Raw genomic sequence first — 26,503 nt, 5'->3', positions numbered from 1 at the left:
TGTATTTTGAACATTACATATCTTGAAAATGTGATTGCTGACAAGCAAAACTGTTTGGGACACTGTCAACAATGGACAAATGAAACATAGTTTTTTGGTGAAATGTTCCTTTGAGGCTGCGACTGAACATGTTGTTCCTGTGACTGTCAGTATAGCTTCATTCTCATGGCAGGCCTATCCCCTCAAGAGGGGAATAGGGATTTGTGAGGATAGAGAATATCAGTGAGAGCAGCACTAAGCCTGTGTCTCAAATGGCACCCAATTCCCTATATAGTGCACTACTTCAAAGGAAATAGGTTGCCATTTGTGACACAGACTAGCGGTCTCTCCCAGGAGGAGGTGTCACAGGGGAGGTGTTCTGTGTTCTGGAGACACGCTCTACTGGGCAGATTGGAGACCCGGAGACCCTTGGCCACTGCATCGGCCAATCAAAACAGATTAAAATAGACCATACATAACCCACCACCATAACCATCTATAATTGAGATCCATGGGACTGAGACACCCATCTTGAATTTAGTCACTATTAAGAGGCTTTGTACTGCGCATTCTGCAATGTGGATTGTAGCTCTACTCATTAATACTTTCATCCTAGTAATAAACAACCATGACAGTTAAAGGATGGGACTATCCTGATTAATTTCTCTCATTTAGTCAGGAACTTAACTGGTAAAGAACTTTATCTTTAAAACAGCACATGACTGGATAAAGAGTCAAATGTGCCCTTGCACATAGGATGTTTAACACACACACACACACAATCTGTCCCTGTGTGAGGTTCCTGTGAGGAGGATAAGATGATGATGGCAGTGTGTGTCAGGCCTGGAGTTCAGCACAGCATGGCCCAGGGAGGATGTCCCCAGTCCACCTGACTGTGCTGCTGCTCCAGTTTCAACTATTCTGCCTTATTATTATTCGACCATGCTGGTCATTTATGAACATTTGAACATCTTGACCATGTTTTGTTATAATCTCCACCCGGCACAGCCAGAAGAGGACTGGCCACCCCACATAGCCTGGTTCCTCTCTAGGTTTCTTCCTAGGTTTTGGCCTTTCTAGGGAGTTTTTCCTAGCCACCGTGCTTCTTCACCTGCATTGCTTGCTGTTTGGGGTTTTAGGCTGGGTTTCTGTACAGCACTTTGAGATATCAGCTGATGTACGAAGGGCTATATAAAATAAATTTGATTGATTGATTGATGTGTGAACTCTGTGTAGCAACATGGTTGGCCACCCACCTGATTTCCTGACAGATACTGTAGCAGCCAGCTACAGAGACGTAAGGAGAGCTGCAGGGGAATAGAAACGTTGCTCTTCGGCCTACTCTCCCTTTCTTACTAACACACACACATGTGGCTAATATACACTCACACACACTGACACAGTCACACTCAAACAGACACACACACACACACACTCCCCAGCCTCTCCCTCCAGAGATTTAACTGACGAGCCCCACAGCCAGAAATAAAAACACTCGATCTGGCAAACGGCAATGAGGAATGGGAGCAGGAAACTTGCCATAGCATCTGTGGGCTAAGCTAACCTCCACAACTCCACTCACAATAAACAAACCTCCCTCGGTGTAATGAAGAGGAAAGGTGACTCCCAGACTCATTGTTTAACAGTTTTTCCTGACCATCTGACCTGTCCAGGAAAACTCTGGGCTGCAGTTATAGTCTATAAGTAGGAAAAACTCCTGGAATTATGCTTTCACTTATTTACATTTTAGTAGACGGTCCTATCCACAGCAACAATTAGGGTTAAGTGCCTTGCTCAAGAGTACATTGAAAGATTTTTCACCTAGTCACCTTTCAGTTACTGGTCCTGTGTTCTTAACCACTAGGCTATCTGTCACTTGAAAATTCTAGATATGCCTGCACTTCAAGTCATAAGACAGCCTTCAAAACGGCCTTCGTAGTCTGACTCTGTTTTGGCAGGATGAATGGGTTAGTTTTTCGCTTGCTCTCTCTCTCTGGGTGGAGGCCCTGAGGATTTGGCCCCACGGCCAAATGGCTAGTCAAAGTATAATGAGGATTTGTGGAGAGATGTGGGCTGCTGTTGTTCTGAACCCAATCCCAGCTGGGGACATCCCCATCTGTTCAACACAAGCTTCCAGCACACCCCCATACTGTTACCTCAATGGACTCCTCCATAAGCTGCTCTAACTGTATGTCAGTGACAGAAGGGCCGCCTCAAAATACAGTGAGCTCCAAAAGTATTGGGACAGCGAACATTTTTTGGTTGTTTTGGCTCTGCACTCTGCTACCCCCCGAAAACAATAATGGTGAGAGGTTAGCATATCTTAATATTTGTACGTCTTAACCTTTTCACAATTCATTCAGGATTATCCGTAATCATGTTAGCATCCACATTAATATAGAGAAACATATTCTATTCGTATTTACAATAAAACTGACTGCAATGACACAATATATTATTTACCATTCATTTCTATTGGGCATAATCTAATACACAACCAAAACAAACAGCAAATGCATCCAACAGGGTACCAGAGACGCAAGCTTGATATAGTGCTAGGAATATGGGGCCAAATACTTAACTTTTAGCTACTTTAATACACATAAGTGAACTTGTCCCAATACTTTTGGCCTTCTAAGCAGTTCACCCTGACCTCAACCCTCTCGAATTGGGACACTGACTGCGAGCCAGGCTTAATTGCCCACAATCAGTGCCGACCTCACGAATGCTCGTGGCTGAATGGAAGCAAGTCCCTGCAGCAATGTTCCAACATCTAGTGGAAAGCCTTCCCAGAAGAGTGGAGGCTGTTATAGGGGGGACCAACTCCATATTAATGCCCATGCTATTGGAATGAGATGTTGGACGAGCAGGTGACCACATACTTGTAGATATAATAGTTTAATTATTGTTTACTGACATGTTGTTTATTGATGTGTTTCACAGGTTGTCATTGTAAATAAGAATTTGTTTTTAAAATGTGAAATAAAACATGATCTGTGGACCGTGATGTAATAGATAGGAAGAAGCTTACGGTTTTTAAAGTCAGTGTTGTTGTTATAATGTGATATAGTTATAGTTGGGTAAAAATTATTTAGTCAGCCACCAATTGTGCAAGTTCTCCCACTTAAAAAGATGAGAGAGGCCTGTAATTTTCATCATAGGTACACTTAAACTATGACAGACAAAATGAAGAAAAAAAACATCCAGAAAATCACATTGTAGGATTTTTTATGAATTTATTTGCAAATTATGGTGGATAATAAGTATTTGGTCAATAACAAAAGTTTCTCTCAATACTTTGTTATTTACCCTTTGTTGGCAATGACAGAGGTCAAACGTTTTCTGTAAGTCTTCACAAGGTTTTCACACACTGTTGCTAGTATTTTGGCCCATTCCTCCATGCAGATCTCCCCTAGAGCAGTGATGTTTTGGGGCTGTTGCTGGGCAACACAGACTTTCAACTCCCTCCAAAGATTTTCTATGGGGTTGAGATCTGGAGACTGGCTAGGCCACTCCAGGACCTTGAAATGCTTCTTACGAAGCCACTCCTTCGTTGCCCGGGCGGTGTGTTTGGGATCATTGTCATGCTGAAAGACCCAGCCATGTTTCATCTTCAATGCCCTTGCTGATGGAAGGAGGTTTTCACTCAAAATCTCACGATACATGGCCCCATTCATTCTTTCCTTTACACGGATCAGTCGTCCTGGTCCCTTTGCAGAAAAACAGCCCCAAAGCATGATGTTTCCACCCCCATGCTTCACAGTACGTATGGTGTTCTTTGGATGCAACTCAGCATTCTTTGTCCTCCAAACACGACGAGTTGAGTTTTTACCAAAAAGTTATATTTTGGTTTCATCTGACCATATTGCATTCTCCCAATCTTCTTCTGGATCATCCAAATGCTCTCTAGCAAACTTCAGACGGGGCTGGACATGTACTGGCTTAAGCAGGGGGACACGTCTGGCACTGCAGGATTTGAGTCCCTGGCGGCGTAGTATGTTACTGATGGTAGGCTTTGTTACTTTGGTCCCAGCTCTCTGCAGGTCATTCACTAGGTCCCCCTGTGTGGTTCTGGGATTTTTGCTCACCGTTCTTGTGATCATTTTGACCCCACGGGGTGAGATCTTGCGTGGAGCCCCAGATTGAGGGAGATTATCAATGGTCTTGTATGTCTTCCATTTCCTAATAATTGCTCCCACAGGTGATTTCTTCTAACCAAGATGCTTACCTATTGCAGATTCAGTCGTCCCAGGCTGGTGCAGGTCTACAATTTTGTTTCTGGTGTCCTTTGACAGCTCTTTGGTCTTGGCCATAGTGGAGTTTGGAGTGTGACTGTTTGAGGTTGTGGACAGGTGTCTTTTATACTGATAACAAGTTCAAACAGGTGCCATTAATACAGGTAACGAGTGGAGGACAGAGGAGCCTCTTAAAGAAGAAGTTACAGGTCTGTGAGAGCCAGAAATCTTGCTTGTTTGTAGGTGACCAAATACTTATTTTCCACCATAATTTGCAAATAAATTCATTCAAAATCCTACAATGTGATTTTCTGGAATTATTTTCTCCTAATTGTCTGTCATAGTTGAAGTGTACCTATGATGAAAATTACAGGCCTCTCATCTTTTTAAATGGGAGAACTTGCACAATTGGTGGCTGACTAAATACTTTTTTGCCCCACTGTGTGTGTGTGTGTGTGTGTGTGTGTGATATATATATATATATATATATATATATATATACACATACACACACACACACACACTGCTCAGAAAAATAAAGGGAACACTAAAATAACACATCCTAGATCTGAATGAATGAAATATTCTTATTAAATACTTTTTTCTTTACATAGTTGAATGTGCTGACAACAAAATCACACAAAAATTATCAATGGAAATCAAATTTATCAACCCATGACGGTCTGGATTTGGAGTCACACTCAAAATTAAAGTGGAAAACCACACTACAGGCTGATCCAACTTTGATGTAATGTCCTTAAAACAAGTCAAAATGAGGCTCAGTAGTGTGTGTGACCTCCACGTGCCTGTATGACTTCCCTACAACACCTGGGCATGCTCCTGATGAGGTGGCGGATGGTCTCCTGAGGGATCTTCTCCCAGACCTGGACTAAAGCATCCGCCAACTCCTGGACAGTCTGTGGTGCAACGTGGCGTTGGTGGATGGAGAGAGACATGATGTCCCAGATGTGCTCAATTGGATTCAGGTCTGGGGAACGGGCGGGCCAGTCCATAGAATCAATGCCTTCCTCTTGCAGGAACTGCTGACACACTCCAGCCACATGAGGTCTAGCATTGTCTTGCATTAGGAGGAACCCAGGGCCAACCGCACCAGCATATGGTCTCACAAGGGGTCTGAGGATCTCATCTCGGTACCTAATGGCAGTCAGGCTACCTCTGGCGAGCACATGGAGGGCTGTGCGGCCCCCCAAAGAAATGCCACCCCACGACTGACCCACCGCCAAACCAGTCATGCTGGAGGATGTTGCAGGCAGCAGAACGTTCTCCACGGCGTCTCCAGACTCTGTCACGTCTGTCACGTGCTCAGTGTGAACCTGCTTTCATCTGTGAAGAGCACAGGGCACCAGTGGCGAATTTGCCAATCTTGGTGTTTTCTGGCTAATGCCAAACGTCCTGCACGGTGTTGGGCTGTATAAGCACAACCCCCACCTGTGGACGTCGGGCCCTCATACCACCCTCATGGAGTCTGTTTCTGACCGTTTGAGCAGACACATGCACATTTGTGGCCTGCTGGAGGTAATTTTGCAGGGCTCTGGCAGTGCTCCTCCTTGCACAAAGGCGGAGGTAGCGGTCCTGCTGCTGGGTTGTTGCCCTCCTACGGCCTCCTCCACGTCTCCTGATGTACTGGCCTGTCTCCTGGTAGCGCCTCCATGCTCTGGACACTATGCTGACAGACACAGCAATCCTTCTTGCCACAGCTCGCATTGATGTGTCATCCTGGATGAGCTGCACTACCTGAGCCACTTGTGTGGGTTGTAGACTCAGTCTCATGCTACCACTAGAGTGAAAGCACCGCCAGCATCAGCCAGGAACCATAGGAACTGAGAAGTGGTCTGTGGTCACCCCCTGCAGAACCACTCCTTTATTGGGGGTGTCTTGCTAATTGCCTATAATTTCCACCTGTTGTCTATTCCATTTGCACAACAGCATGTGAAATTTATTGTCAATCAGTGTTGCTTCCTAAGTGGACAGTTTGATTTCACAGAAGTGTGATTGACTTAGAGTTACATTGTGTTGTTTAAGTGTTCCCATTATTTTTTGGGAGAAGTGTATATATATAAATAAAGGGGCCCCACCTGTTGTTCTTGTCCACAGTGATGCGGTCTCCTCCAGGGATAAGCTCCTTAACTTCCGTCAGACCATAGTACTCTCTGGTGATCTGGGATGGACACAGTGGGGGGTTAGATTCCATTTCTACTGCAGAATCTGATTTGGCATCTGAATGCTGTGAAGATCTTTCTGTACAGTCATCTTTTAAATGGGTAATGACGTAGTGTTTCAGGAGGGAGTGGGTTTATGTTTTGTTTGGGGTTCAGACATCTCCAAGAGTTGGCACAATTCACAACAGGGGGGCCCAGTGAGGACTTACAGCAAAGTTTAGACAAAATGTCTCCTCAACATCATCTTCCTCATGGTCCAGGAGCTGTTGTAAACTCCTAGAGAGAGAAAGAGAGACGTATTCACTAACACATGATCGTAGAGAATGTAAGTTCTGTCTCACTATGGTGGAAAAACAAAGAGACGAGGGCTAGCGAGAGAGAGGGGAAACGCAAGACAGAGAAATAGAAGACCAATGTCATCCTCATCAAAATTCCTCCCACATAGCTGCGTCTTGAGGTAAAGACTCAGCCAGCACACTTTTCATCACTGACACGGACAGCATCCCTCCCTGGAAGCCTCAGCCATCGCTAAAGACTTTCTCCCTAACCTAGCTGAGGATAACACACTCTCCATTTTAAGGCCTCTGCCCTCAGTAGCATTTAGTGACATCGCTAACGTCACATTTTATCGCTTACCCTGGTGGCCAGCTGTGTTCTGTCCCCAAAGCACCTGGATTATCTAGGATAGAACAGAAGAGGGAACAACAAGGCTTCCTGTAGCGCTAGCCTGTTTGAGCGCTAACGCTAGCGGCTAATAATAGGCAGTAATGGAGAATGTCGGCTATGCTAATTCTAACAGCTAATAGATAGTGATTGAGAATGGGGGCTACGCTAATGCTAGTAGCCATTAATAGACACTGATGAAGAATATGGGCTATGCTATGCTAACGCTAGGAGCTAATAATAGACAGTGATGGAGAATGGGGGCTACGCTATGTTAATGCTGGGAGACAATAACAGACCGTGAGTGATGGAGAGTGTGGGAGGAGGACTACGCTAAGCTATGCTTGCTAGGGAGAAGCTAGCCAACCCTAACACAACACAGGAAGCATGCATGGAGTAACAGAGCCAGGGACAGGGTGCCAAGGGGAAAATAAACTCCTCGTTCTCTCCAGACCCAAAGGGCAGCCAAGTGGGATGTCTCACATTCTGTTGAAGTTGGAGGGAGGATGGGAGTATGCTGCCTTGCTTTGTATGGGCTGTGTATTGGAGTGGTGTTCTTACGGGTTGTAGAGTTGAGTTTTTCTGCACAAAGTACTCTGAACTACAGTAGTCTGTGAAGTAGGTACAGTTGAAGTCGGAAGTTTACATACACCTTAGCCAAATACATTTAAACTTAGTTTTTCACAATTCCTGACATTTAATCCTAGTACAAATTCAGTTTTAGGTCAGTTAGGATCACCACTTTATTTTAAGAATGTGAAATGTCAGAACAATAGTAGAGAGAATGATTTACTTCAGCTTGTATTTCTTTCATCACATTCCCAGTGTGTCAGAAGTTTTCATACACTCAATTAGCATTTGGTAGCATTGCCTTTAAATTGTTTAACTTGGGTCAAACATTTTGGGTAGCCTTCCACAAGCTTCCCACATTAAGTTGGGTGAATTTTGGCACATTCCTCCTGACAGAGCTGGTGTAAACGAGTCAGGTTTGTAGGCCTCCTTGCTCGCGCACACTTTTTCAGTTCTGCCCACAAATGTTCTATAGGATTGAGGTCAGGGCTTTGTGATGGCCACTCCAATACCTTGACTTTGTTGTCCTTAAGACATTTTGCCACAACTTTGGAATTATGCTTGGGACCATTGTCCATTTGGAAGACCCATTTGCGACCAAGCTTTAACTTCCCGACTGATGTCTTGAGATGTTGCTTCAATATATCCACATCATTTTCCTGCCTCATGATGCCATCTATTTTGTGAAGTGCACCAGTCCCTCCTGCAGCAAAGCACCCCCACAACATGATGCTGCCACCCCCATGCTTCAAGGTTGGGATGGTGTTCTTCAGCTTGCAATCCTCCCCCTTTTTCCTCCAAACATAACGATGGTCATTATGGCCAAACAGTTCTATTTTTGATTCATCAGACCAGAGGACAAAAAAAAGTACGATCTTTGTCCTCATGTGCAGTTGCAAACCGTAGTCTGTCTTTTTATGGCGGTTTTGGAGCAGTCTTGGCTTTTGATTTTCCCATGATATCAAGCAAAGAGGCACTGAGTTTTAAAGTAGGCCTTGAAATACATCCACAGATACACCTCCAAATGACTCAAATGATGTCAATTAGCCAATTAGAAGCTTCTAAAGCCATGACATAATTTTCTGGAATTTTCCAAGCTGTTTAAAGGCACAGTCAACTTAGTGTATTTAAACTTCTGACCCACTGGAATTATGATACAGTGAATTGAAATAATCTGTCTGTAAACAAAAATGTACTTGTGTCATGCACAAAGTAGCTGTCCTAACCGACTTGCCAAAACAATAGTCTGTTAACAAGAAATATGTGGAGTTGTTGAAAAACAAGTTTTAATGACTCCAACCTAAGTGTATGTAAACATCCGACTTCAACTGCATTTGATATCCAGTTATCTTTGGGCTCCCGAGTGGTGTAGCGGTCTAAGGCACTGCATCTCAGTGCTAGAGGCGTCAATACAAACACCCTGTTTCGAATCCAGGCTGTATCACAACCAGCCGTGATTGGGAGTCCCATAGGGCGGTGCACAATTGGCCCGGGTTTGGCCGGGGTAGGCCGTCATTGTAAATAAGAATTTGTTCTTAACCGACTTGCCTAGTTAAATACATTTAAAAATATCTTATTTCAACTCAGAGTACTAGGAGTACACAGAAATGCTAGAGTAAAGAAACACCCCAAATGACTAACCAACTGTCATTCATTTCTCTTCCTTCTTCATTTCTTCACCACCACTTAGTTCAAAACCCACAGCTGTGTCGACTCTCTACTGCCTCGGTCTTAAGTGTACCCAAAAGTCAAGCCAAGAAAGCAACACAACCCATGACAAAACAACAAGACACTATTCATCGTCTGGGTTGTTTTGTGGCCCAACACTCCCGAGCGAGCCAACTCCTTAAAGAAAGCTGTCTTTTACTGTGACACGCTCAAGGGCCGATGCACTGCCCTAATTGTAGCCCTCGGACTGGTAATCTAAGGATAAAAAGCTTCAGCACCAAAGTCCGGGCCATCTGCAGACAATTAGACCCTAGGCCAACCGCTGGGTTATGTACAGTAAGTACAGTGCCTTCAGAAAGTATTCACACCCATAGACTCTTTCCACATTTTTTTGTGTTACAGCCTGAATATAAATTTGATTATAATTGAGATTTTGTGTCACTGCCTATACACAATAACGCCAAAGTGGATTTTTAAAAAAAATGTTTACAAATTAATAAAAAATTAAAAGCTGAAATATCTTGAGACAACAAGTATCCAACCCATTTGTTATGGCAAGCCTAAATGTGCTTGACAAATCACATAATAAGTTGCATGGACTCGTGTCCATGCAACTTATTATTATTGCACACTTAGTGTTTAATGTGATCTTTGAATGACTACCTCATCTCTGTACCCCACACATACAATTGTTTGTAAGGTTGCTCAGTCAAGCAGTGAATTTCAAACACAGATTCAACCACAAACACCAGAGGTTTTCCAGATTGAAAAAAGAAAAAGATGTTTGAGCATGGTGAAGTTATTAATTGCACTTTGGATGGTGTATTAATACACCCATTCACAACAAAAATACAGGCGTCCTTCCTAACTCAGTTGCAGGAGAGGAAAGAAACGGCACAGGGATTTCACCATGAGGCTAATGGTGACTAAAAGAGTTACAGAGTTTAATGGCTGTGATAGTTTTCTCCTGAGGATGGATCAACCACATTGTAGTTATTCCACAATACTAACCTAAATGACAGAGTGAAAAGGAATCCAGGGCAGAAAACATGCATCCTGTTTGTAAAAAGGCACTAAAGTAATACTGCAAAAAATGTGGCAAAGAAATTAACCTTATGTCTTGTATACAAAGTGCTATGTTTGTGGCAAATCTAACACAACACATCACTGAGTACCACATTTTTAAGCATGGTGGTGGCTGCACCATGTTATGGGTATGCTTGTTATCTGCAAGGACTAGAGAGTTTAGGATAAAAAGAAACGGAATAAAGCTAAGCACAGGAAAAATCCTAGAGGAAAACCTGATTCAGTCTGCTTTCCAACAGACACTGGGAGACTAATTCACCTTTCAGCAGGACAATAACCTAAAAACACAAGACCAAATATACACTAGAGTTGCTTACCAAGATGATATTGAATGTTCCTGAGTGGCCTAGTCACAGTTTTTACTCATAAATCGGTTTGAAAGTCTATGCCAAGACTTGAAAATGGCTGTCTAGCGATGATCAACAACCAACTTGACAGAGCTTGAATTTTTTAAAGAATAATGTGCAAATATTGTGCAATCCATGTGTGCAAAGCTCTTAGACTTACCCAGAAAGACTCACAGCTGTAAATCGCTGACACAGCGATTACAGCAGAGACAAACAATCTCCTCCTGGATCGAGAACCCTGCTGCCTAAATTTGTTTTGTGCATTTGGAAAGAAACAGTGTGCACTGCCAGTAATACCATATACCCTAGTATGGTACAGGAACGCTATGAAGATCTGGATGCTGCCCAACCCTAAGCCCAACACTCAATTATTGCCTTCTGAAGAGATGTTGAGTTCACACAACGTGTTCAAATAAGGAGGGAACAGGGAATTTAAAAAATAAACCCAGAATGAAATCTCTCCGTACCCAAGACGAAAATACATTTATACAAACAGCATGGACAATCAATATACCTAATGGCAGTAGAAAGATTGTGTTCAACACTAAGTCGTTTTTAATGAATGAAGAACACTCACTTTCCATGTAGAACTTTTAACAAGATGTGGCTAGTTGGGAGTTAGCATGCAAGTCCATCCCAGCCTAGAGGCCTCGTGGCTGGGCTATGAATTCACATTACCTGCCCTCTGTGGGCGACAGCTCCTTGAGGTCCTCCAGAGTGGGTGCTACGCCCAGTAGCTTCTTGTAAAGGACCAGGGGGAAGTGGAGGTCCACCACGGTGCTGTTATAGATGGCCAGCCCACAAATGATCCCTATCAGATTGAACCAGTTGTACTCCACAAAACACTGGGCAGAAACAGAGAGAGACGACACAACAAGGAAGTTAAGTAGAGAGGCGATGCATTGTTGGGTGCATAGCAATAGTATTAAAAGGCGTCCTCTTGTTGTTGCTCGTTCCTCACTGATCAGAAAATACAGGAGGTGGAAGAAACAAGAGAAGCCTACTGAAATGGTTCATCAGTATTAAGAGAGTAAAAAACAAAAGGACTTGAAACTATTGAGATGTACATCTTGTTTTTGATGGAAATGTAGGCTGGCATACCACCAAAGGTCTGTTTTTAAATCCAAACCAACATTTAATTTGTTTTTATTCAACCACTTCATTCAATAATGTTCACCAACTGGGAAATGTATTACTGGGCTACTCAGAATTGTTGTTGATTCATTACGCATGTGTTTCTGATTAAAACTACAAGTTACATATGAATAATGACCTATTATGCCTTCCTAACAAAAGCTTGTTGATGAACCCTACAAACCTATTCTGAGGCCATTCAGCTTCATTTTGTTGTTATAGACCTGTTTGAGTTCCTCCTTCAAATCACTACTGTCAATTGCGAGTGTCAAAGGGTTTTGACATTCATTAATATTCCCACGACCCAGGGTGCTATTTTGTATACGTGAGTGAGCGTTCCCGATGTCGCCTTGCCTCGCATGGGTGTCCCTTTTCCTGGAAAAACGCTGACCTTCGCCAACTCACTCCGATAGGACGGCTCTCATTACATAAGCGGTTCATATTTCAATACAATAATTATTTCTACCCTCAACAAACCACAACAAATATGACCTTTCTGGCCTAGTGGCATGTCCCTTCACACAATAGAATGTATCCAACTTACAGCACAATGGCCAGGCCACACAGCCAAGCCTGGGTCGGGGGGTTAACAAAGGTCATTGAAATACAGACAAAAGACGATACGAGACACCGCTAAACACTCAGGTAACCAAGACCAACCGTGTCTATTCAGAGCATTTAGAAATATTTTGAAACGTTGTTTGTGACCTTTTTTGGCTTTGAAAATGCATAATGTTGTTTAGATTTAGAAGATAATGAAATTGACCCTTCTGACATGTTGAGGCGGTTGGCTGGCTTCCAGAACATGAGTAGAAGGGATTTGACTACTAATATGACCTTGGTGTTGCTTCATACAATAGATAGGGTCTGTGTCCCAAATGGCATAGAGCACTATATAGGGAATAGTGGGCCAATTAGGATGCATGTCAGACAGACTAACATTGGTTTTCTACAAAGAGCCAATTCTATGATGTCACAGTACCCCATTAACGGTTAGAGATGTTTTATTGTCATTACTGTAAAAGAGAACGTGTTCTTACCTGGAGACATAAAAAAACAGTTATTCAATAGACTACTACACTGTTCGCTTGCAACACTTCCCTTTTTTATTTTGTTCCTCTAGCAACCGTTGCCAAGGTCAGTGAAGGCATTTAATACACTTCTCTTGAATCATGTACTATACTCCAATGCACTTGCAAGAAATATTTAATACTACGTCCCTTTTCGAGTACAGTGTTTTTTTATTTAGCATTTTATTTTTTTACACAGAATTATGAGTAACATCAGCACTATATTTAAGCAATAAGGCACCTCGGCGGGTTGTGGTATATGGCCAATATACCACGGCTAAGGGCTGTTCTTATGCACAACGCAACGCGGAGGTGCCTTATTGCTATTATAAACTGGTTACTAATGTAATTAGAACAGTAAAAATACATGTTCAGTCATACCCGTGGTATACGGTCTGATATATCACGGCTGTCAGCCAATCAGCATTCAGGGCTCGAACCACCCAGTTTATAATTACAGTTAGATATGTTCAGTTATCAACATTTGTTAGTGTTACAGTGTTGTGCAGTGTGAGTGGTTCACGGTTTTATTATATCATGTTATGAATGCCATCAGCCCTATATGTACAGTAAGATCGTGGTTAGTTGTACAGTGTTGTGAAGTAGAAGCGGTCACACAGGAGGTTGGTGGCACCTTAATTGGGGAGGACGGGCTCGTGGTAATGGCTGGTGACGAATATGTGGAATGGTATGAACTACATTAAACACATGGTTTCCTTGTGTTTGATGCGATTCCATTTGCTCTGTTCCAGCCATTATTATGAGCCTTCCCTCAGCAGCCTCCACTGAGTGGTACATGACTCACTTTATCAGAGAACCAGAGCAGGTTGGACTGGGTGTACTGGGTGAACATGCCGTACACAGGGTCCATCAGCTCCTTCAACAGCAGTAGGAAGAACTCCTTGGTTACCCCCCCTGCATCCACCGCCTCCTCCCCATCAAAGATCACCTAGAGGGGGAGAGAGGGCCTTAGTTCCTGTAATTAAAGTGGCACTAACTGAGCCCAAATACTCTGTCAATCACTTTCTCATCTTCAAGTGATATGGCCTTAGTTCCTGTAATTCAAGTGGCACTAACAACAGTGTGCAGCCGTTGACAAACAATTGATGATTAGTGGTGTTATCTTATTTCTCTTTGATTACAAAGATCTCTCCTAAAAAAAATCTTTCCATGTCTATTTACGACACACTACATGACCTTTGTGACCCTGAGAGGTGCTGAACTCAGACCTTGAGGGGCTTCTTGAGGTCGACGTCAGAGTAGATGGTGAGCTCTCTCAGCGCGTCGCTCACTAAGTGGTCCCTGCGTACGTGGAGCACCAGGAAGGGGTTCCGCGCCAGGAGGGGTTCCAGCGTCAGCAGCATGAAAACGTTATGCATGTTGGCCCCGCTCACCGCCATCTTGGAAAAGGTCACAGACAGGGGAAATAATATGTGTAGGAGAGATGGAAATTATTATTATTATTTTTTTTTTTTACATCAAGTGTTTAAAAAAAGACCATTGCAATTAAATGGTCTCCAAGGGACATGATTCATTCTTACATTGTCTATAAAAACAAGTTATTTTATCACAGCAAATGTCAACAGAAATCAGTTTCAAACTTTGAGTTAACAGTGGGAAACTTTTATATAACGGTCCCGTGTGGCTCAGTTGGTAGAGCATGGCACTTGCAATGCCAGGGTTGTGGGTTCGATTCCCACGAGGGACTATTACTAATGAAAACGTATGCACTCACTACTATAAGTCGCTCTGTGCCAGAGCATCTGTAAAAATGTACATATATATTTTCCCATCCTGGCTGTTACCTGCATCTGTAGCTCAGCGTCAGTTTGCAGCATGGTGGTCTTGGCTTGGGCGTTCAGTATGAACGGGTAGGCACATAAAGTCACTGAGCTCTGAATGGATGAAAAGAGAAACGTTATCGTTTGAAGAGCATATAGATAACGTGGCATTTACACTCATTTGACTAGAAAATAGTCTGTATACCTGTACTGCTGGTGTTCTCATTTTCTGAAAAACAAAATTATAATCATCAACTCAGTTTTGTCCAAATTACCCATGAAAACTATATTGTAGAGGATCATAACAGTGTATTCAGATTGACAGCTGGTGGCAGGGGCATAGCTGTTTAGCTATACCAGTTTACTGAGACATTGGCCAGAGCTACAAGGCACAAAGGTGAAAATATGAGGGTGGGGACAACAAAGTCTCTGTGCTCTTCCTAGAAAGGGCCTACACAGTTCGACAGATTCTACTATGCAGGGAGAAAGAGGGAGGGGAGAGGGGTTGGGGCTAGGGGGCTCGTCTGTGAGAGTAGCATCCCATTGGATTAGGATGATAATTAGATAATTGGACACACACACACACACACCAAATTCCACAGGACGACATCGTCACAAGAGAGAGAGAGACGTAGAGATCTCCAGTACTCACAATCTCTGCTTTACTCAGAAACCACTTGAGGTAGTCTTCCTGGATGTCCACCAGGGTGGTGATGTCAGGGATATAGAAGCGGTTGTACTCCACATGCCCGGCCTTCAGGTTAACCTGGACACACACAGCAGCACAACAGCCCTGCTCAGAACACACACCCATCATTATGATTGTTTATCTTTATTTTATATCAGGAAGTCTCTTGCGGTTTGATACATTTATATATAAAAGGATATCATGCATACTTGATATTTTCCCACAATTCTGTAAACTTATTTTTTGCATTACCAACATTCTTTAAAAAAAGGACAACTCGTGTTCCTAACCTAAGGCTCCTATTCGCACAGTAGACCTGTTTAAGGACGGGAATCATAACACCTCTTGAAGTTTCTTCACAAGCTTAGTATAAAACTTTAACTTGTGAAGTATCTAGAGAAACTTTTATGTAAAGAATGAGCTAATGAAGTTTCCCCATGATCATTAGCAGGAAATGTTACCTTATGAAGTTTCTCTAGAAGCTTTAGCGTGGCACTGGTGTAGTTTTCTAGGAAGACAGGGACGAGCAGGGCCTTTCCTCCAGTTAACAGGAACACCACGATGCTCTTATACATGTCCACCAGCCTGGAGAACACACCGCCATCCACCAGGCACCACCAGTTATCTGCGGGGATCCAGAATATAACACACCACCAGTTATCTGCGGGGATCCCGAATATAACACACCACCAGTTATCTGCGGGGATCCAGAATATAACACACCACCAGTTATCTACGGGGATGCAGAATATAACACACCACCAGTTATCTACGGGGATCCAGAATATAACACACCACCAGTTATCTACGGGGATCCAGAATATAACACACCACCAGTTATCTACGGGGATCCAGAATATAACACACCACCAGTTATCTATGGGGATCCAGAATATAACACACCACCAGTTATCTATGGGGATCCAGAATATAACACACCACCAGTTATCTATGGGATACAAAAAAACAAGACAACACATCACATTCCAGCATCTTTTAAAGGGAACCTGCAGTGACACTGCATATTTAAAAGTATGACAGAAGTGCAATGTGATGCACTGTACACATGAAGTGTATACCATTATGACAGTTGTATAACTGCCATTTTCCTGGGACTGACTGTGCAGTATGGAGAGAGAGTATTTGTGGTAGACTGAGGTGTACAGGGTATACAGTATCAAACACTGTTCAGCACATTTGTGTGCATGAGGGTATTTGTCTGTGCGCCGGTGAGCCTGCATGCTTCGTAAACAACAAGTGTGGACTAACAGTGAAATGCTTACTTACAGCCCTTCCCAACAACGCAGAGAGAAAAATAAAATAACAAAGTAATAGAAAGATAACCCCAGGAGTAAATATACAATGAGTAACGATAACTTGGCTATAAACACAGGGTACCAGTACCGAGTCGATGTGCAGGGATACAGGGTAATTGAGGTAGATATGTACATATACAGTTGAAGTCGGAAGTTTACATATACCTTAGCCAAATACATTTAAACTCAGTTTCACAATTCCTGACATTTAATCCTAGTAAAAATTCCCCGTCTTAGGTCAGTTCGGATCACCACTTTATTTTAAGAATGTGAAATGTCAGAATAATAGTAGAGAGAATTATTTACTTCAGCTTTTATTTCTTTCATCACATTCCCAGTGGGTCAGAAGTTTACATACACTCAATTAGCATTTGGTAGCATTGCCTTTAAATTGTTTAACTTGGGTTAAATAAGTTGAGTGAATAAGTTGAGTGAATTTTGGCCCATTCCTCCTGGCAGAGCTGGTGTAACTGAGTCAGGTTTGTAGGCCTCCTTGATCGCACATGCTTCTTCAGTTCTGCCCACAAAGTTTCTATAGGCTTTGTTGTCCTTAAGCCATTTTGCCAAAACTTTGGAAGTATGCTTGGGGTCATTGTCCATTTGGAAGACCCATTTGCGACCAAGCTTTAACTTCCCGACTGATGTCTTGAGATGTTGCTTCAAAATATCCACAACATTTTCCTTCCTTCCTCCCTCATAAAGCCATCTATTTTGTGAAGTGCACCAGTCCCTCCTGCAGCAAAGCACCCCCACAACATGATGCTGCCACCCCCATGCTTCACGATTGGAATGGTGTTCTTCGGCTTGCAAGCCTCCCCATTTTCCTCCAAACATAACAATGGTTATTATGGCCAAACAGAGGACATTTCTCCAAAAAGTACGATCTTTGTCCCCATGTGCAGTTGCAAACCATTTGTATGGAGGTTTTGAAGCAGTGGCTTCTTCCTTGCTGAGTGGCCTTTTAGGTTATGTCGATATAGGATTCATTTGACTGTGGATATATACTTTTGTACCCGTTTCCTCCAGCATCTTCACAAGATCCTTTGCTGTTGTTCTGTGATTGATTTGCACTTTTCACACCAAAGTACGTTCATCTCTAGGAGACAGAATGCGTCTCCTTCCTGAGCGGTATGACGGCTGCGTGGTCCCATGGTGTTTATACTTGCATTCAATTGTTTGTACAGATGAACGTGGTAACTTCAGGCGTTTGGAAATTGCTCCCAAGGATGAACCAGACTTGTGGAAGTCTACAATTTTGTCCCATGATGTCAAGCAAAGAGACACTGAGTGTGAAGGTAGGCCTTGAAATACATCCACAGGTACACCACCAATTTACTCAAATGTTGTCAATTAGCCTATCAGAAGCTTTTAAAGCCATGACATAATTTTCTGGAATTTTCCAAGCTGTTTAAAGGCACAGTCAACTTAATGTAAACTTCTGACCTACTGGAATTGTGATTCAGTGAATTATAAGTGAAATAATCTGTCTGTAAACAATTGTTGGAAAAATGACTTGTGTCATGCACAAAGTAGATGTCCTAATCAACTTGCCAAATCTATAGTTTGTTAACAAGACATTTGTGGAGTGGTTGAAAAACTAGTTTTAATAATGACTCCAACCTAAGTGTATGTAAACTTCCGACTTCAACTGTAGGTAGGGATAAAGTGACTAGGCCACAGGATAGATAAACAGCAAGAGCAGCATGTGTGATGAGTCAAGAGTTTGTGCAAAGGAGGGTCAATGCAGATAGTCCAGGTAGCTATTGATTACTATTTAACAGTCTTATGGCTTGGGGATTAGAAGCAGTTCAGGTTCCTGTTGGTTCCAGACTTGGTGCATTGGTACCGCTTGCGATAGCAGAGAGAACATGCTATGACTTGGGTGGCTGGAGTCTTTAATAATTTTTAGGGCCTTCCTCTGACACCGCCTGGTATAGAGGTCCTGGATGGCAGGGAGCTCGGCCCCAGTGATGTACAGGGCCATACGCACTACCCTCTGTAGCGCCTTGCGGCTAGATGCCAAGCAGTTGCCATAGCAAGTGGTGATGCAGCCAGTCAAGATGCTCTCAATGGTGCAGCTCTAAAAACTTTAAGAATCTAAGGGCCCATGCCAAATCTTTTCAGCCTCCTGAGGGGGAAGAGGTGTTGTCGTGCCCCGCCACGACTGTGTTGGTTTGTGTGGACCATGATAGATCCTTAGTGATGTAGACACACAGGAACTTGAAGCTCTCGACCTGGTGCACCACAGCCCCGTCAATGTGTGTGTGCGTGCGCACGTATGGGTGTCTGTGTGCATGCAATGTACATAGTACATTAACATGTGATTGTGCATGTGTGTGTGCTTGAAATGCAACTATGTTGCCCCCCTACCAAGCACTTTGCTGGGGTTGGCATCCAGGCGGAGTATGGCCATGGCTAGGGGGATGGTGAGGGTGATGTAGTTCTTGGAGTCGTGCAGGGCGGGACACTCCGACAGGATCAGGTAGATCCTCATGGCCTCAACGTCAGGGGGAGAGCAGGGCAGCTGGGGGATCAGCAGGCTCTCAAAACTCTTAGTGGCCTGGCAGGACAGAGACACATGGATGGAGGGAGAGAGAGATGGATACATCACTTTAAAATCATCCATCAAAATATCACCTAACAGCTGTCCGTACAACCGGTTCACTGTACATCACAATGCTTGTTATTTTCATTTGCTAATGCAGATGTAACTAAATTAGTATATTATGATATGAGTTAAGTAGAGTACCTGAAGTTTTATAAATTTAAACTATGACTGACCGATGGTGAAGAATTGAGATACTTGATATTGACTAAGAAATGTATTTTCAACATTGCAATACTGTACCAAAATGATACAATATATCTTTTTTTTTTTATGTCGGAACAAGGATAGCTTTTTACAAAATCTAAAGGATTAGCTGGACTCGGCAAAGGGACAAAAACATCACAGGAAAATGTTTTGGGAGAGGCCTCCTGTGGTTGGCTGGTTGCTAATGCTGCCTGATCTTTATAGAACACAATAAATCAAGTTAGATTGAGAAGCCCCAAAATCCCTAACATATTATTAGTGGGCTAGCTAGCTCTGAACCTCATGACCTCAGTCCAGTAGGCATTCTGCGTGAAACCATCAAAACCCAGCAGAGTATGTGTTGATCTTACTGAGATGATGCGTAAAGTGTGCTGTACCATTTCAGAAGTCAACGGGGGACATAGTTCATATGTGGCATGGGAATTCAATGCTGTGGCCTATGATACTCTCCAGCCATCAAAACAAAGCGTAGGGGGGCGGTGTACCCTGAACACCCCTATTTTACTCTACTACATAGCTCAGTCCAAAGTGCTGCTGGCTAGGTCTAACAGACGCCGTACACTCCTAGAAAAAAAAGATGCCATCTAGAACCTTAAAGGATTCTTTGGCTGTCCCCATAGGAGAACCCTTTTTGGTTCCTGGTATAACCCTTTTGAGTTCCATGTAGAACCCTTTTCACAGATGAATGAATCTACATGGAACCAAAAAGGGTTCTCCTATGGGACAGCTGAAAAACCCTTTTGAAGCTTGTGCTTCTAGTTCCGACCGTGCAGTAATATCTAACAAGTAATCTAACAATTTCACAACAACTACCTTGTACACACAAGTGTAAAGGAATGAATAAGAATATGTAGATACAAATATATGGATGAGTAATGGCCGAACGGCATAGACAAGATGCAGTAGATGGTATAGAGTACAGTATATACATATGAGATGAGTAATGTAGGGTATGTAAATATTATATAAAGTGCCATTGTTTAAAGTGACACGTTTATTGCATTCAATTTTTAATTATTAAAGTGGCTAGAGATCTGAGTCAGTATGTTGACAGACAGACAAGGCTTTGTGTCCTTGGACTAAAATATTGCATTTGAGTCAAAACATAAACCATGACTCTGTATGATAGGGTTGCCATGACAATGACCCTGTAAAGGGGATTTGTAAATGCCATTATTTCGCTCAGTTCAAATCTACCGGCCTCAGCCATAACACGTTTATGAGTAGATGGATAGAACCAAGTAGCTGGATAGTCAAAACCTGGGGTACATCTCAATTAAATCTAGAATATTTAATGGTGAAACAGCCACGTCCGTTTGCTATATTACAAGTTACTGCAAACAACAGTTTTTTTCCCATCAGACATCACTGCACGCGCAATAGAAGAGCACATGTACTTATTTTTTTCTCATGCAGCGCGACGCTCCTCACGGTGGTGGGGTGGCCAGTGGCGCTGCTTCCCCCTACTGCAGATTCCATCTTTAAAGCTGCAATATGTCACTTTTTGGGCGACCCAACCAAATGTACATATAAATGTGAGTTATTGATCTGTCATTGTAAGCAAGTTAAGAAGCGGTAGATCTATGTGTACCAATATTTGTGGTTATGGAAAATATATTTCACAGCGGTTTAGATGGTACAATGATTACCTACACTATACTTGCTTGTTGTGTCACGTAAACTAAAATCATGCAAACTATTTGAATTTTACAAACCAGGAAATGGCTGAGCGATTTCTACATAGTGTACCTTTAGTGCCTAAAGTGTTTTCTCCTCATCTTCTTTCTTTCACCTGCTCCTATGTGAAAGAACCAAAGACCTGAAACCCAGTGGTCATCATTCATATTGCTTTTCACTGTGTTTTCATATCAGTACAGATGATGGAAGGAGGCCACTTTAACTATGCATACCCTGGTTTTTGAGCATAGGGAGGGTCCCGCTTTCAGGTATTGGGATAAGACATGGTACACAAGAGTCGTTACCTGCTCCAATAGTCTGGCGAAGGGCGGTTTACTGAGTGTCTCAAACAGCAGGCGGACTGAGTTGAGATCGATGCCAGGGACTTTAGGGTTGGTCTTAAAATGGCTGTCATCACTGGGGGAACAAACAAAGAACAAAATAGCCTTTAAGACCAATCCCCCCAAAAAATTACCAAACAGAGAAACCCATGATAAACTACCCAGACTTTTCATCACTTTTAACTGTGGCGCTTAAAAGGGAAGTTCCGCTCAAAATACAAGAACATCCCTTTAAAAACACATCAGCAGAGATATAAATAAACGGATGGACTAAATCCAGGAATTTGTGTAGAACCATTGATGAATAGAACACACAACACGTTCCTCTGGGTTAGATAGAGTCTCTAGCTTCTGGGCACGTGGCAGTTGTGTGAGCTCACTGCAGGGTATAGAGCTCGAAGACCTAAACAAAAACACACACACACACAGACCTAGGGATGAACAGGGACCATATATTAAGTCTAGTCAGAGCCTCCATGTATTTAAGCCCATTCCAAACCACATTCACTGCTTTATCTTGTGAACTCTGCCAGGGGTGTTGTGTGTGAGAGAGAGAGAGAAACACCACAAAGCCCAGAAAACTCAAAGGCATGAAGGACAGCGACTATTTACAGACAACCTCCAGATATTGATAAAAAATAATAATAATTCAGCCATAATAAACCAGATTTGGCTTTGTGTGACTGTTTGGTAAACAGAGACTCCGACCGGAACGATAAGCACTAACAAGTAGAGAGGCGTTATGCTAGCTAGGGAACAGTGCTTCTGTGCCCACCAGAATCAGGCAGCTTTGTGGCATGCCGTGTGTGTGTGTTTCATACTCTAAGGGTCCAAATTGAGACAATTCGTTTTAGGAACACCGTGCAGACGTTCTTGGGCGGCCCACATGATGCCATCACAAATGAGTGACCTCTACAAACAATAACAGATGTGCGATTGGGAACATAACATACTACCAGCAACACATTGTCAGTTTCTCTCCCTCTCGGTTGAGCTAATGGCTTAACCTGCCAGTGTTTTATATAACTGTTAAATCCAGTAGATTTTTAGGACAGGCTGCTTTAGCAGAGAGAGCAGGACATACAGTAAGGTGCTTATTGGTCTTCTCTAGTCTAGAGGACACCATTACGCTGATGGGCTCGGAACTAGGGTCGTTCCCATGAAGTGATAGGCATCTGGCGGAGAATCAGCACAAAATGGCCACCCCTCCCTCATACACGCCATCTGCACTTTATCTCCGCACGGATCTCTAATGGAATCTCTGTGTGTCTGTACAGTGTGTCTAGATAGGAGTATTTCCCTGGAGTCTCTTCCCCTAAGGTCAGCAGTTCTGAATTGTAGGCACATGATGGGAATGAGTGTTGGTCGGACAAGGACATTAAGGACATGATTTTGTCCTCTGTGAACGCTCTGCCTTTTCCCACAAGACATAAGAGAGAGACACCGGGTGTGACTCAATATTCATGGCTTCCTTTCGTGGTCTCCTTCCAAACAGGTGAAAGAACAGGATAGGCTGTCGATCAATGCTCACCTCTCATCCAGGAAGCTGGCGTTCCAACAGGCGGTTGAAGACAGCAGGAGAATGACGTCACTAAAAGCAGAGGGAGACCAAGACATAAATGCAGGAAATGATATCAATCAATTGAAACAAGATCAAACAGATACCAGTCTTCAAAGTGGTATAGAGCTTCCAGCTGCTGAAGCCAAAAAGGGTCACCACAGGATCATCGTCCTGCTAAAAGAAATGTCATTCTCCGCATAGGAAACGATAAACAATTGCTCACAAAAAAATATTTTCAAGACAAATCGAATCCACAAATAACTCATATCACTGACTTACTTGGTGATAGTGGAATCTGTGTTGTCTAGGAGTTTCATCCTCCACGTATTCAAACTGGCATCATTAATCAAAGAGATGCTTCTACTGATGTTAGTGACGCGGAAGTCTTCAGGAGGGGTGGAACTCTGTAGAGGAGAGAAGGGGGTCAGGGGGAGTCAAGGTAACGTAGCACATCAGCTAGTCCCCGACTACATTTAGCAACGATATTCTCGATAGCGCTTCCACTGTAGACATTACAAGGCTATCCAGAGACGTGTGTTTTGGGTTCATTCCCTTTCCCACTTGCAGATAAAATAAATACTCTGAGAGGTCCAAGTACATTGTAGAGAGAGTATCTATCTGTGTGTTGGTGTTATCAAGTCACATTCCTGGCAATCAACAGGAGGATATCCGTTGTAGACAGATGTAGGCTACTTGGGGTGCATCACAGTAATATCTCATTCACTACTTCCCACAAATCTAAAAGCACTGGATTGGTGGAGGCATCGGCTAGAGGGAGTTTTCACCATATTTATTACACCAGTCTTTTCTTTTGAACCAGTGAAGGGAAGTGAACAGGTGCACATTCTGGGAGGTAGGACAAATAATTGGGACATAGCCTTGGTCTTAAATCTCTCTGTCCAGAGCAGAGACCATCCAGACATTCTAGCTGGTCAATAACTGGAGCAACAGCTCCACTTAGTGGCAGAAAACTAGAACTGGCTCACTTAATGAAAACACATCAGCATCCTTCCTCACTACTAGGTCTATAGCAGAGCTCTCTAACCATGTTCCTGAAGAGCTACCGTCCTGTAGGTTTTTACTAAAACCCTAATCTAGTGCACCTGATTCTAATAATGAAATGGTTGACAAGCTGAACCAGGTTAGTTCCAACTGGGGTTGGATAAACAACCTAAAGGAGGGTAGCTCTCCAGGAACAGGGTGGAGAACCCTGGTCTAAAGCATATTCTTCCCATCCCTGAAAGAGAAAATTGAATGTCTTTCAATTCAATGTCTGGGCCTGTACTCATAAAGCGTCTCAGAGTAAGAGAGCTGATCTAGGATCAGGGCCCCCCTGTGCATGTGATCTTATTCATTATGATCTAAAAGGCTAAACTGATCCTAGATCACTCCAATTCTGAGATGCTTTATGAATACGGTGCCTGTACTATTACATCAGTTAATGACCAAAAGCTGAGAAACGATTATGTGAAGTCCTTTACCTTTTCATCTGAGTACAATAGGAAGTTATGGTCCCCTCCACAGTTGATTTTTGTAATGGCATAATGATCAGGCCCTAGAAAGAGGAAAGGAGAGGGAAGAGTTACTGACTGTTGGTTTAAAAATCGGCTAGCTCAACAACATTGTGGTGACTTACAGGAACAGTTTATGCTTATAGGAAATAGCTCCTGAGTGAAGTTTCCCCTTGAGAGAGATCGAGGATCAGCTCCCCCCCCCCCCCCCCCCAATTCTAATCTTAACTATTAGTGGGGGAAAAATGCTAATCCAAGATCAGTGTCTAGGGGCATCTTCGCCCTACACAAGCATTTTCCAAACTCCAAAAGGTGCATGTTTTGGTTTTTGCTCTAGTACACAGCTGATTCAAAGAACCAAAGCTTGATGACGAGTTGATTATTTGAACCAGCTGTGTAGTGCTAGGGCAAAGAACTAAATGTGCACCCCCTGGGTTCCCCAGTTTGGGAAACGCTGCCCTACACCGAGAAGCTCCCTAGATTTTGATTTAGTCCACTAGATGGCAGGAAAGCAATACAAGCTAAGCAATCCGCCTCAAAGACCATCAATCAGTGCTGAAATAATGTCAAACATTTTACCACATGGGATTATTTTGATACTATTTCATTCTTTGAACATTGAATTTATCCCATTCATAGACTTTTAATACGCATGGTTAATATGCGAATTATAGTGATCTAGTGATCTTCCTCCCTACAGTCATAGTTTTATATACAGTACATTATATGAATCACTGAATAAGCTGTGGATGTATCTGAACAAGTCCTTGCTCTCGTGTGCCTGTTCCATTTAACGTCCTATGCGTTCTCTTGTCTATTCTGACTTGCTCCTACAACAGGCCGGACATTTTCCTCAAGCAACAGCTCCCTGATTCTGCCTTGCCTCATTTCCCTGCATTCTCTTCTTCCCAACTGGAGTCATCCAGTTACCTGACATATGACGAGGACTTCCTGTGAGCCTTCCTGTGAGGCTGCTTTTGACAGGAAGTGGGCTTTTGATGTCACCTCGTGTCCCGGTGCCCAGCTGACCATTGGTGTTACACCCGAAAGCATACACCAGACCGGAGGAAGGCACAAACGCCAGGGTGTGGTGTCTGAAACCCAGACGGAGAGGATAGAAAGAGAGTATGAGGAATCTAGGACAGAGAAGGCAAGTAGTCATACCATAACTTAACTGATGTAAACCTGTACTGTACTCTATTATACTGCTATGCTATACTAAGCTATGCTTTGCTAGGCTATGCTTTGCTTTGCTAGGTTATGCTACGCTGACCAGGCTACGTTGTGCAGTACCTGCCACAGGCAATCTGGGAAACCTCGCTGCCCATCAGCTCCTGCACCTGTCTGGGTAGAGGCTCGTTGTTGGTGGAGTCATGACCCAGTTGACCACGAGAGCCGTCCCCAAACGTAAACAAACCCCCATCCTGTCAACCAAACACAGAGCGAGGCTTCAATTACAATAAAGGATGTGAGAAGGAATGCTGAAGGACAGTCTGTCATAGCTCGATACAATTCCACATGCATATTCCTCACCCTCCAAAACAAACATGAGAATTCTTCAAAGGCATGAACACGTTCATGGATTAAAGGTTTTACGAGACAGCAGGTCCTTTTTCAGTACTGTGCTTTCTCAAAACCCACCATCATCTGAAGACTATATGAGAGCTTCATCACAAGACTATAAACACATAACAGACAGATACGCAGGAGGACAGTTGTGTTCCTCACCTTGGTGAGGGCAGCTGTATGCTCGTCTCCACAGCTGATATAAACCACTTTTTGGGATCTGAGGAACTTGATGTGGCAAGGGACAGACCGGTCTGTAGAAAGGAAATAAAACACACGCGCACATATTCCGTGTTACCTTCAGAACATCACATTGCT

General features: G+C 43.1%; 1 protein-coding gene and 1 non-coding gene across 2 annotated transcripts in view; one reads left to right on the top strand and one right to left on the bottom strand.

The window, feature by feature from the left end:
* herc3 (HECT and RLD domain containing E3 ubiquitin protein ligase 3) overlaps positions 1–26,503 on the bottom strand; it is a 38,202-nt gene that overhangs the window by 4,983 nt on the left and 6,716 nt on the right. The window contains exons 6-22 of the mRNA XM_090210344.1: positions 26,348–26,439; positions 25,913–26,043; positions 25,550–25,713; positions 24,590–24,663; positions 23,388–23,512; positions 23,079–23,138; positions 21,512–21,623; positions 19,088–19,277; positions 15,863–16,026; positions 15,366–15,479; positions 14,919–14,942; positions 14,738–14,827; positions 14,162–14,332; positions 13,738–13,881; positions 11,407–11,573; positions 6,604–6,670; positions 6,311–6,393 (exon numbers count right to left, since the gene is read on the bottom strand). Of these exons, the coding sequence (XP_090066470.1) occupies positions 6,311–6,393; positions 6,604–6,670; positions 11,407–11,573; positions 13,738–13,881; positions 14,162–14,332; positions 14,738–14,827; positions 14,919–14,942; positions 15,366–15,479; positions 15,863–16,026; positions 19,088–19,277; positions 21,512–21,623; positions 23,079–23,138; positions 23,388–23,512; positions 24,590–24,663; positions 25,550–25,713; positions 25,913–26,043; positions 26,348–26,439 (1,972 nt within the window). The remainder of the gene's footprint in view (positions 1–6,310; positions 6,394–6,603; positions 6,671–11,406; positions 11,574–13,737; positions 13,882–14,161; positions 14,333–14,737; positions 14,828–14,918; positions 14,943–15,365; positions 15,480–15,862; positions 16,027–19,087; positions 19,278–21,511; positions 21,624–23,078; positions 23,139–23,387; positions 23,513–24,589; positions 24,664–25,549; positions 25,714–25,912; positions 26,044–26,347; positions 26,440–26,503) is intronic.
* On the top strand, positions 14,567–14,640 carry trnaa-ugc (transfer RNA alanine (anticodon UGC)). The gene has a single exon. It is a non-coding gene; the product is annotated as a tRNA-Ala (tRNA).

This window comes from Oncorhynchus mykiss, chromosome 19, assembly GCF_057628025.1.
Source record: "Oncorhynchus mykiss isolate SJ-2025 chromosome 19, ASM5762802v1, whole genome shotgun sequence".
NCBI classification, from domain to species: Eukaryota; Metazoa; Chordata; class Actinopteri; order Salmoniformes; family Salmonidae; genus Oncorhynchus; species Oncorhynchus mykiss.
This window is presented reverse-complemented; position numbering and strand designations above follow the sequence as displayed.